The sequence below is a fragment of the Nuphar pumila genome, chromosome 13, assembly GCF_984573655.1.
Source record: "Nuphar pumila chromosome 13, dmNupPumi1.hap1.1, whole genome shotgun sequence".
NCBI lineage: Eukaryota > Viridiplantae > Streptophyta > Magnoliopsida > Nymphaeales > Nymphaeaceae > Nuphar > Nuphar pumila.
The window spans coordinates 96,705,054-96,718,436 of NC_143261.1; the positions used below are offsets into that span (position 1 = coordinate 96,705,054).

The 13,383-nt window shown below is 41.0% G+C and overlaps 1 protein-coding gene across 1 annotated transcript; it reads right to left on the reverse strand.

The window, feature by feature from the left end:
- Window positions 1-782: 782 nt before the first annotated feature.
- Window positions 783-12,294, reverse strand: LOC149819326 (uncharacterized). The gene is made up of 2 exons (XM_089984725.1): window positions 9,183-12,294; window positions 783-1,315 (listed from the first exon to the last, which is right to left on the reverse strand). The coding sequence occupies exons 1-2, from the start codon at window positions 12,106-12,108 to the stop codon at window positions 936-938; spliced, it is 3,306 nt and encodes a 1,101-aa protein (XP_089840851.1). The 5' UTR covers window positions 12,109-12,294; the 3' UTR covers window positions 783-935.
- Between the last annotated feature and the right edge of the window lie 1,089 nt (window positions 12,295-13,383).

A 13,383-nucleotide genomic window follows, 5' to 3' on the forward strand; every position in this document is an offset into this window, starting at 1 on the left:
TGCTAAACCAGGGCTCAAAGATGAACCTCAACTAGCTGCAATCCCCATTGTTAGAATATTGGTTGCTATACTGGTAACTCTCTGGTAAACCGATCAAAAAGGAGAGAGAGAGAGAGAGCACGCCATCCACAAACTTGCTAGCTACATAGAGGAACATGATTTAATAACTCATAAGTTATTAAATTACTGTTGGAAACCACTCTAAAATATAAATAGCCACAGGCCTAGATTTGTCAAGTACAGCTAAGAGGTGCATTCAATATTTTCTCAACTTTTTAAAGACATATTTTATTATATAACCGGAAGAAAGTATGGCAACAAGACATTGCCACAATGAAGCACGTTGCCCAATAAATAAAATATGTAGGACAATGGTCAGTGAAAATGTAGGTGTTTGATTATTGAATAAATGGTTAATCGAATTGAACACTTAGCTATATACTGCATTCCAGTGGTTAAAGTAGGAGAAAAAAGGCAACTGAATTATACTTACTGTTGCCACACGTCAAAGGTTGAAGTGCCTTCATTTTTACAAGTTCAAGCGACCAAAGAATCACTTTTCCAAGACAAACATGCAGCCATCAAAATCACAACAGGAGACAGGCACATGACCTGTTACTGAGACCTAAAAGGATTCAGCAGGAACAGAAAACTGATACATCAAGAGGATGCCAAACTACAAGACACTCAAAGTTTCAAATTTTTTCAGTGAAGGACCAGTACCATACAAACATATACAAGCGCATGCTACTGTGTTAAGCAGCAACATACCATGTATTTCACAAATGAAATTTTATTAGGGGTCAATAATGAATATGTTAGTATACATGGTTCAATGGCACAGACAATATAACTAGCTTTCTTAAATTTCTTTCTACAAATGTTACAAAGAAAACCAAAAAACAAAGTACAGGTAATGCTACATATAAGTACCTTCATGAGCTAACATCTTTGAGGTGTGTTTCTGATTCCCTGGAGGAACCAGAATATTCATCCTTCTCTCTAGACTCAATCAACATTAAGACAACCTCCCGCATTGACGGTCGATCAACAGGTGACATACTTGTACACATCAATGCAATTTTTAGCACAATTGTCATGTGATCGACAGTGCTTTGGTCGTCAAGGTTTAGCCGATCATCAAGTACTCCGGAAGACAGAGAAACCTTTCGAACAGAATTCTTTACCCATGTTACCAGATCACCGCCCTGGTCTAGTGGTTGTACAGGAGCCCGACCAGTCAGCAATTCCAACAGGACAACTCCATAACTGTATACATCACATTTCTCTGTAACTTTCAGTGTGTACGCATATTCTGTTGAGAAAATGCAAGAGGAAAAAAGTTAAATGCATGTGAATTTTTACAATCATCAAGCAGTATGTAGATGCATATAATGAATGATGCTAGGAAGAACGGTAACAGGAATCTATAATTACAGTAAATTTCATGCAAGTAGTAACAGTATCAGAAGATAAGATGTGGGGAAACAAATAAATATCCACAAATAAAGAGAAAAGTTCAACATTAGAATTAGACTTCATATTATACCCAACAGTAGAGCAATCAGACTTTAAAATTGAACCTCATATACCTTAACAACAGGGTACTCGAACTACTAGCTCATGCAACATGAAAGGTGTGCAGGTTCAGATTAGTCTAAGCACTGGCAGAGGCCGTCAGAAACAAGCCACATTTAGTGATATATAAATGCCAGACTAATCTATGCAATAATGAGGACACCAGCCTCATCCCTAAATTGAGGATGTCATATGATGGGTTTCCTATATTCTTACCCAGTCACAAATATCATTCTAAGGAAAATCTTGGTGAGGGAAAATCTCACGATATTTTAAAAAAACTGTTTTTTCTAAAGAAAATATAGGTACATAAAAAATACAATATGATCTATATAGTAAGCATATAAATAATATAGAAATTTGCGAAAAAAAGTTTTAACAAATTTTAACGTGTTAAAAACATGACGTCAAAATGGCATTTTTTTAATATCCCTTTTTAATGGCAAAACAATGCCATTGAAAATAAAAAGCTAACTTTGTGGTACAAAACATCAGCAATTGTGGCCATGTTCTTATCAATATTAGAACATTTTCTGCAAATTTACTAAATCTGATCATTGTTTTAAATTAATCACTATATTATAAGGTAATACATTCATCTATAAAATATGAAAACGCATAATCTTAGATTTCCAAGTCTCATATATGGCATAAGAGTAGTAGCAGTGAGCAATAACAAGAACCATAAAAATGAGACCATCTATTATAGCCTTCTTGGAGCAATCTGTTTGACCATGCAATGAATGTAAATGATGAACTTAACTGAACTATTTAACCATCTACAATTTGACACGTATTATTCAATAATCCATTAAAATATTGACATGTATTATTCAATAAACCACTAAAAAAGTCCTTGCACCATACGGACATCGTAGTAAAAGCCTTATCTGCAACTTCTCCAGTAAGAATCATGTTTCGTTGATACATGTTAAATGTCAACTAAGAAAACATTATCATCAAACCAATTGTTCAGTAAATAATAGACTTATCACCTTCAAAATGTATTTATTTGGATGTACATTGCGCTTCTCAAGTAATTTTTTATTTCATCCTTCCTGTTTTATATCATTGTGGATGATGGCACTTGGTTACATATTCTTCCTAAAAGATAAAAAATAGTTTTGAAACAACCATCATCTTCAAAATATATGTTGAGAATAACTTCTGAAGACTGATCCTTCTTCCAAATAGCAAGATTTGTGAATGTCAACCCTTCGAAAAGTATCTAAAGAGCAAAACTAAATATAGACAGAGATAACTACTTGACAAGAAAGTCTTGTGGCATGAAGCTACATATTCACCTTGCTAGACAACTTGTCACCTAGCTCAACTATGACATGGGCATGACCTACTGTAAGACCTGAGATTTATATATCGGATCCAACCGGATCCAACCCGGATTCGGTTCCCAGCCCACGTGTTGCGTGGGCTATTTAAACCCTCGCAGGGGGAGGGGGTTCTCTTTACGAAAAGAGGAAACCCCCTCCTACACGCTCACTTTCTCTCTCCCTCTCCCTTCGCCGGAGCCGCCAGCCCCCTTCGCCGAAGCTGTCGACCCCTCTCTTAGGTACGCTCCTTCTCTCCCATCTCCTGCTCTCCCCCCCCTTCCCTTCTCTTTGAGTGACGCCGGCAGGAGGGCACCGACCCTCCTGCCCTCTCCTGTCTCCCTATAAAGCCCGACAGAGGAGGGGCACCACCCCCACCCGCTTCCCTTCTCTCCCCCGTCTCCCTGATAACCCCTCAGAGGAGGGGTGCCGCCCCTCCTCCTTCTCTTCTCTTTTGTCTCCCTGTTAAAACAGAGGCGGAGGAGGGGTGCCACCCCTCCTGCCCTCTCTCTCTTTTGACAGCCGCAGGAGGGCATCGCCCTCTTGCCCTCTTTCTCTTTTGACAGCAGGAGGAGGCAGCGCCCTCCTGCCCTTTGTCTCGTTTGTGACAACAACAGGAGAGTGTCGACCCTCCTGCCCCCTCTCTCAATTTTAAACGACAGGCAGGAGGGACGACCCTCCTGCCCTTCCTCGTCTCTTTGTTTGTAGCAGGCAGGAGGGGCGGCCCTCCTGCCCTCTCTCGCTTCTTTTACCACAGGCAGGAGGGACGACCCTCCTCCCCTTTCTCGTTTCCCTTGTGTCCTTCAGCTGTAGTAGGATGCTGCAGCTGAGGCATGTCACCGAGTTGGGCTCGATTTGAACCGAGCCTAGGCTCAGTCCTGTCCAGATTAGGGGCCAGGCTTGGCCTGACTGCTGAGCCCACCCCCTTTGTTTTCCCTATTGTCAGGACCCGAGCCTGGGTAGGGCCGACCGAGTTGAGCTAGGTCATTACCGAGCCTAGCTTGGTCCCTGCCTTCTGCTGGTCAAACGCAGCCGAGCTGAGCCCGGCTAGCACCAAGTCCAGCTCGGTTCACCCTTGGCATGAGCTCGGCTCAACCCGGTTGGCTCGAACCAAGTTCGGGTTCGACCCCTGCAACACAAGCATTGCTTACTTCAATGATAATATACCTTTTAGCGTACCCCATCGGCGCAATAGATGCAGCACATGCACCAAGGCATGAGCCCTTGATAACCTACGCTCGGAATCGTCAGCGAATCTGACCATCTCTGAGGTAGGGGAAAGTTGCATACAAGGACAATGACAGAACACTTCTAACATATATATATACATATGTTTTAACTCAAGGACACAGTTTTGCATATTCTTGTCCATTTAAATTTATGTCATTTACTTTACCGTCGCGCTGTTACATGCACAGGCTACTGCTTACGCAATTTATTTAGCTAATGTACAGTTGCGTACATCATCCATCGCTTACGCAATTTATTTAGCTTGATGTGTGGTTTCGCACATCGAGTCTTGCTTTATGTTATTTATATTGTCATCGCGCTGTTACATGCACAGGAAACTGCTTACGCAATTTATTTAGCCAATGTACGGTTTCGTACATCATGCACTGCTTACGCAATTTACTTGGCCGATATACGGTTTCACACATCATGCACTGCTTACGCAATTTATTTAGCCGATGTACGGTTGAGTTCATTATGCATTGCTTACATACTTTATTTAGCTCGATGTGTGGTTTCACACATTGAGTCTTGCTTTATGTCATTTACATTGCCCTCACGTTGTATTATGCTGCTGCGCTGTAATGTGCACAGGCTTATGCTTTGATATATATATATAACATTATAAGGTACGCAGTTTTGCATACTCCTGCCTACCTTGCATTACGCTTACTTTTAAAGACGCAGATTTGCGCATGCTCGCCAAGTCTTTAAAGAAAAAGAGAATTTCATGCGAGATTCCAATGTTTGTAATATTCATTGTTTTGAAAAGCAAAAACGAATATTTGGAGGTTGCTTATTCGCAACCAAGTCTTTCCCTCAACCCTGCGTAGCCCTAAGAGGTACGTACAGTCTTTTGTTTTGATATCCAAAAAAGACTCAGATATCCTCGGCCTAGAGCACGTGACATTGAGATTTTCTAAACAAAGTTGGGGTTTCTTTTTGAGAAACCGATACCCCTTTCATCGTAGCAGTACTATCAGACATGCGTGACATATTAGTACTACGATAATTGGATGAGAGGTTTATGGTAACCTCGGAGCGTCCAAATGCACAATGTTAAAAAGGAAATCACATAAATGGTGATGATCGCCTTAACAGGCAAGATGCTCGAATTGGTTTGAAAGACCAGAGCATGTAGAATAGGTCGTCAGTTAAAATAGAACCTGACATACTCATTCGTCTATTTGGTTTCGTCAAGGAAGATGATGGGATGGTACAAAAACTCCGATGGACAGGTTATTAACAACTACGCTCCTCGAGTAGCAATTGACTCGGTATCCCCGGTCATCAGAGTTAGGGGACGGGGCTATCGAATATTATCCTAGGTGATAGTCCACATGGACTTCTGCAGAAGTTGGATGCATCCCTTGCCACGATTGCCTCTGAAAAATTCACTCTCGGTCACTGGCCGTCCTCTTTGGAACGGACTCAGCTAGCTGTCAGGGGTATCAAAATACAAAGAATAACAAACCCTCGAGTAGTCTTAGTTATTTCTACGTTTCTCCTGTGCGTACCCTCAAGACAGTTAATATCGAAACAAAGTTATCATGTTCATTTTACTTATGCTAAATTGCATATCACGAATGGAACATCGCACATGTTAGTCTTGTTCTAAATTGTTATATCTATGTACCTACCAAATTTTCATCAATCTGATATGTTTCATGGATACAAGTGATGATTAGGTCAGAACGGTAGGCGATGGCGTGATGATAAGATGACACCAAGATTCCACTGTTTTTCTGGCATTTTGTTCCTGAAACATGTCCCTTTTGTAAATTTTGTATAAGGGTTTCCTCAGGAAATTCCGCTTATGTATGAACTCTAAATTATCAAAAACCTTGTTTTTGAATCTATATGGTTTCAATGTTTGTACGGAGATGCAAATCCATTGCGTAAAGGAATGTTCGTCGGCTTGTTATTTCAAATACCATTTTTCGCTGAACTGCTATTTTAAAACTCTGAAAAAGGAAGGATTACAAGGCTTTTAAAATTTTTCCTAAAAGTTACAAGTCCGGGATTTTGGAGCGTTACACCTATTAACTTGAGGTTGAAAACAGTTTAGTATTCCCTTCCACTCTTTTGAGCTTAGCCTTTTCATGTATTCCAACTGTGAAGTCTGTTTCTGAGAAAAGACAGCTTTGTCAAACCGGAAAGGAATGACATCTCACTCAGTATACCATTGAAGCTAAGCATAAGTTTAAATCTCGCAAACTCAGTTTAGCAAAGAGACTACTGTTAGATAACTCAGCTTCCTGCATTGTGATAATAAGAATGCCTTTCACAATTGTGAGGAACCCGGATTGAATGAGATTATTTAAGCATAATAAATTGCAAAAGCCATCCTTCTTCCATGTATCCCATGACTGGAACAACTTCACAGTTTTTGACAAAGTCTCACCCACTTACTCATCACCAATTGCTTCACTTCATGCTTTTTCTGCTATCAGTTCAAACACCCATGCCTCTATGCCATGGTATGGTTTCTTCTATATGCTCTCCTTGAATATAAAGGGGTATTTTGACATTTTGGATTGTTATGATGTGGTTAACAAGTTTGGACCTTGGAGGCACTTTTAGACATCATTATTAATTGATGTTTACACAGTGCATCACACTTATCTGTCTGTGTAATAAATGAGATTTCTTTTCCAGACCAGTCTGTGACAGGCCTTGAACAAAAGGAAAGCACATGGACAACATATATCGCCTTAGAAATCCTAATGAAACTATTTTTATGTCTACAAAAATTACACAGTTCGAATCCTTACTTTCATATATTATGTAGGCATTGAGATTCTGGATTCCCTTGGAAATCTAAAATCTCTTAAAACTTGCTTAGTTGCTTCCTAAAAGGGAATATATGAAACAAGAATGGGAATTTGTCCTCTTCCGAGCTGGCTGGTGTAGACATGGCTCAAACAAAACTTTGGGATCTTTGCCGGTGCCCTAAGTAGTACCAGTTCATATTAACACTTGGATTCTATGTCACATGGGTGCGGGTGCGGGTGCGGGTGCGGGTGCGGGGATTCGGCACTTCCAAAAAACCCGGGTGCGGGGGTGCGGCAGGGGAAAAAATGTATATATATATATATAAAGGGGGGTCCAGGGGTTCCCCCTGCGGGTCCAGACCAAAAATGTGATCTTTGGACATGGGATGCCCATAATACGACATGCCAGTCCCAAATCCAACAAAACTGGAGTACGGGTTTGGTGTCAGCGTGCTCAGAAAAATGGATCGTGGCAAGAACTTATGGATAAAATCCAACCCAAACTTGTCACTGCACCATGCCCATTATATTCCCGCGTTCCAAAAAGGTAGCGTCAGATTGCGCCAACACGTCACAAGATGAACGGTGAAGAATGCACAAATGATGGCCCTGCCACCATCCCTCGTCGAACGTGAGACTGTCACGATCCCCACCACGTCGAAAAGATGGACGGTTCTCATTACGCAAGAAAAAGGTGTGGCTCACCCCATCATGAAAAAGCACAACGCTCAAGCAATTATGACCTTACACTGTCCATCCAGGAATCATGTGTTGCAGTCGTACAAGTCGTTTCACAAGCATTCCCTGTACAGGAACAATGCTCTCCGTGAAAAATTAGCCAATATAAAAGCGCCATGAGAGATAAACTTTCTCTGTCTCTCTCCGGCTCTATCGCTTGTTCGTTCTAGCGAGAGATGGTCGAGAGTCGCGACGAACAAGTAATCTCTCTCTCTCCATATATTATATTTGTGAAGTTGTTTGGGACTTCACAAATATGGAAGCAAGAAAATGCTCAATATTTCTCTCTTTGTATATCTTTGTTCGTGCATTTCTAGTGATTTTCTTGTATATTACTTCGATCAACAAATTTATTTGTTTTATTTTTTGAGGTACTTGGTCTGTGCTATCTTTTTTAAATTTTACAGCCCATTTCATAGGGCAATTTTTTTAAATAAAAAAAATCCAAAAAAATGGACCGAAATGACCCTGGGTGCGGTCAACGCACCCAGGGTCGTGTTGACCGCACCCGGTGCCGCACCCGCACCCTCACCCGCGTCGAGTCGCGTCGACGCGGGTGCGGCACCCTGCTAGCCGAATCCCTATGACATAGCTTGGATTCAATATGATATCTGCCTCTTGCCGAAGAATCAAGTAGATAACAAAAATCTATGGTCTAATCACTGATTTGTCTCATGTCCACAATAAGAGAGTCATTTACTAAGGCTAAAGCTACCAGACTAAAAGTTGATTCCTTTTTCCAGTGATACTTGCCATATTTGCTAGCTTAATGATTGGCATTTGTTTCGTGGTTGGTTGGACTATACTGCACAGGTTTAAACTTTCTATAAACACATGCATATATGCATACATAGGGGGACAATGTAATTGTCAGATGCACCTAAAAATCAAGCCTCAATTTTGTAAGGAATATTTTTTAATCTACAACACTTGGTCATCGTTATATGCCTCTCTCAACACTGTGCGTGTTCTCAAAAGAAAAAATGTTTGCCCAGTTATCAGATAGAAGGCAATGAACGGGAGCTTGACTTTATGATGTAGGAATGCTCTGTGCAGGTATTATCCAAAAATGCAATCCCTTGTATTAACAGTAATTCAATTAGTTAGTATAAAAGAAATGAATCTCATTCATCATGTGAGCAATGATTCCTAGAATTCATGAAGCTTGGCTACATGCATGTGAAAAGAGGTAATAGCAGGGAGCTGACAGATTTAGGAGTTAGGACTTTTTCTCTTAGCAAATCATCAATATATAAAAGCAAATTCGATGACGTAGTTAAATAGTAGCAATAGCAAAATCAATAATGTCAATATATTGGAGGCCAACTAGCGTCACAAAGAATTTTAAGCACAGAGAAAGAATTGCGGAATATATAAAAATAAATTCAATGATGTAGCTAAATAGTAGCAATAGCAAAATCAATAATGTCAATATATTGGAGGCCAACTAGCGTCACAAAGAATTTTAAGAACTGAGAAATAGTTGCTGAAAAAACTCAAAAGACTTAATCTGTAGGCATTGTAAATGAATTACCTGGGGCAATATATCCATATGATCCTGCAACTGCAGACACTGACTTTGAATATGGCATATCAATCACCTTTGCTAATCCAAAATCCCCCACATGAGCTTCAAAGCTATCATCAAGAAGGATGTTGTTTGACTTTATGTCTCGGTGAATGATTCGTGGCTTGCAATCATGATGCAAATATGAGAGTCCCTCAGCAGCACCTAGAGCAATCTTAAACCGAGTCTTCCAATCAAGAACTGCAGATGTCCCATGAAGTAATTCACCCAAGCTTCCCTTGGACATATACCCATAGAGCAGAAGATTGGAGCCTTTGTGATAACAGAAACCATAGAGCTTCACAATGTTCCTATGCCTAACCTTACCCAAAGTTGAAATTTCTGCAAGGAAGCTCTTATCAATGTTATTCCCTTCTCTATGTGATTCTAGTTTTTTTACAGCAATTATCTGCCCCGAGGGCATGACAGCTCTGTAAACTGTTCCACAGGCACCTCTTCCTATTACAAAACTGCTATCAAAGTCGTCAGTGGCATCAACCAAATCTTGAAAGGTGAAGCCCTCCTTTGGGGGAAGATACATGTCTGAATCTACACAACATTGTTTATCTTGAAAAGGTGTGATTACCTCCTCGACTGGGCGCCTGATGAAATAGATGACAACTGCAATGAGCACCAGTGAAACAGCACCTACAATTGCCGATATTATCGCCATAATTTTTCCCAGAGGAGATCTAACACCCTCCCAAGGTGGTGGCACAGCAACATTTGATGGAGAGTTACAGTTGCCAAGAGGACCACCACAAAGCCCTTTGTTTCCAACAAAGCTGCTGATGGCCATGTTCTGGAACAACGGAACAGCAGGAATAGGACCAGTTAGGTTGTTGTACGATACATTAAAGCCCATTAAACTTGAAAGATTAGCAAATGTGAGTGGGATCTCTCCAGAAAGGTGATTATTGTTAAGATAAACGTACTCTAGCAACACAAGATTCCCTAATTGGAAAGGTATTTCACCGGAGAGATTATTCCAGCTTAGGTTCATGGCAATCTGCAAACTTGACAATTCACCCAATTCTGAGGGTATGCTACCAGAAAACTCATTACCACCCATCTGCAACTCAATCAAATGTGAGAGATTCCCCAAGAATGGGGGGATTGCACCTGAAAGCTTGTTATCAGAAAGCCTAAGCAGTTCAAGCTGGACAAGGGTCCCGATTTCTTTTGGAAGGCTACCAGAGAATAAATTATTGCTGAGATCAAGCCGTTGAAGCATTGTGCAGTTAACTATCTCTCGAGGGATGGAACCTGTGAACTTATTTGAGGAAATATTGAAGTTCACCAATTGAGTTAGAAGCCCGATCTGTGTAGGCAAAATGGATGTAAAGTAATTGCCTGAAAAATGTAACCTTTGCAAAGCTTTACAATTCCCAATCTCAGGAGGAATTGGGCCACTGAACTTGTTCTGATCCAATTCAATGGTGGTCAAATTTCCCAGATTACAGAGATCTGCAGGAAAGCTTCCAGTAAGCCAGTTGTCTCCAAGACGAAGCTGCACCAAAGATTTGCAGTTCCTCGTGTCATTAGGGATATTCCCACTAAGCCTGTTCGACCACAGATTGAGCAGAATCAATTTTGAATTTTTACATAGGTAGCTAGGAATAGGGCCACTGAGAGCATTCTCTGATACATCAAATACCCAGAGCGGACTTGAAAGCCCGAGTCCTGGAGGAATGCTACCAGTAAGTGTATTCTGAAAGAGTTGCAGCGTGAACAGCTGGGTCAAATATTGCAATTCAACAGGAATGGATCCGGTGAGATTGTTTATGGAAAGATCAAGCTTGCTCAAATTCTTCAAGCTGCCTAATTCAGCCGGGATGACGCCAGAAAGCTGGTTCTGGAAAAGATAAAGCAAACGCAAGCCCTTTATCTTGCTGAATTCTCTGGGTATCTCTCCTGTTAACTCATTCTCTGAGAAGTCAATCTCAGTTGCCCGAGTCAGATTACTAATCACCTTTGGTATGCTTCCGTTCAATCCGTTCCTATACAGGTATAACCAGTTCAAATACGCAAGCTTACCGATCTCAACTGGGATTTCACCAATCAGGCTGTTCTGATATAGAGCAAGGGTCTGGAGATTTCCACAATCACCAAGCTCCTTCGGAATGGTTCCAGATAAATCATTGGCCCAAAGTATCAGATCCCTCAAATTCTGCAACTTGCCAAGTTCTTCGGGGATTTGTCCCTGCAGTGAGTTTTGGGCAAGACCCAGTATTACCAAGTTCTCGCACCCACCTATCTCAGGAGGTATACTACCAGAGATAGAATTCTGACCTGCTCGAAATGTGGTCAGATTCTTCAAGTTACCGAGAGAAGGAGGCAGCGGCCCGGTGATATTGTTGGTGTAAGCAACCAGTTCCTGGAGAGCCGAAAGCCGGCCTAGATCGCTTGGAAGATTTCCAGAAAGCCTGTTTTTGCACAGGTTCAATGTTATCAAGGAAGACAAATTGCCCAACTGCGCCGGTATCTCCCCATTGAAATCGTTGTTATTCAATGCCAGAACCTCCAAACTCGATAAATTCCCGATCTCTGCCGGTATTCTCCCAGAAAGATAGTTGTGAGAAAGATCAAGATAGGTCAGGCCGACCAAACCACCAATGCTCGGAGACAAAACCCCCGATAAATTCATTGAGCTCAGAATGAGAGAAGAAACAACGGGATCGTAACCATTGCTACAATGCACGCCCGTCCAGCTGCAAGGCATCGGATCAGAAGCATTCCAATTGCTCAAATGATTGAACGGGTCACTCAAATTCTTCTTCACACTCAACAGAAGCTCAACTTCGGCACTGGTCCCTTCACCGTGAACTCGGGCAAAGAAAGCAGAAACCACCACCAAAATCACGAACACCAACCTTCTCAGAATCGAAAACATATCTGCAAGACGAAATTCTCCGATCCTAAATATCCAGGATTTGTTTGAATTCGCCGGTAAACGTGCAATTCGGAAAGAAATCACGAGCCCATGATCGAAACCAATAAAGACAAATCAAACATCAATAACACCAATGTCACATTCCTCCAACTACAACCTGTCGGGACCCCGCTTTTTTCTTCAAACCTACCAAGAAAAAAAGACTCATGAATTCTTCTATCAATTGAACTCCGTACCCCCAATAAAAAATAGCCCACAAAAACTACCACACATTTCATAAATTAATAACAAAAAAAAATCACCAAATGAATTCTTGGACTATAAACTCAACCACTCTGGTTGGTTAATTCCAAAAGTTAAAAATAAAAAACCCAAAGATTTCCCACACAGGAAACAGAAACAGAAACGCACAATGTGCCAAACATCTACATTACCTCCCACCTCGATCTCAGGCGGGGATAGAAGCAACGGTCGAGATCCTCAAATTCCCGTTGTCCGTTCATCATTGCTAGTTCAAGCAAAACCTGAAAAACAAAATCAAATTAAATAAACTACAAAGAAAAAACGATTCCTCCTCCACATTTGACGGAGCAGAACCCATAAAGTAGAGAGAGAAAGAGTTACCCATCACCTTTTTCTTTCCGGTTACAACTTCCGGCTTGGAAAGGCTTTTCCGTCGAGAATTCCGGCCATTTCACGAAGTGGGTATGGCTTCTTCCTTGGGGGGGTTGGGGGGGGAATGATGAGAATTTGAAGCTGACCATGTAATGGCCGGCAAAGCGCGGCCTTTTTAACTTTGCTGGAACAGTGGTACATTACAGTGTTCTTACGGTTTATCTTGTTGGACTCATTTTATCAAATTAATTATAAAAAAAAGTTTTTTTTCAAAATTATTAAATTGGGTTTGTCTTTGGTTGGGGAGTCGGCAGTGGGAACACTGATAATTTTTACTTGTTTTTTTCTGATTAATGGTAATTATTTAAATGACATTTTTGTCCTTATCGTATGTGTAAGCACTAGTATAGTTAATTAATGAAGTAATGAATAGATACGAGAAGCAATGCGTGAAGCGTGAAGCGAGTATTTAAGAATGCCTTAACATGTATGTAGGGATGCAGATGGTTCGGATTTGGGATCATAAAATACATTGGAGAGTCGGATGGGGGAAAGCCAAAATTTGCAATAGCTCGTAAATTTGTTTAGGAAGAAACAATGAGTGAAGCGTGGAACGAGAGACGGGTGTTTAAGAATGGCCGATAATATGTAAAGTATAAA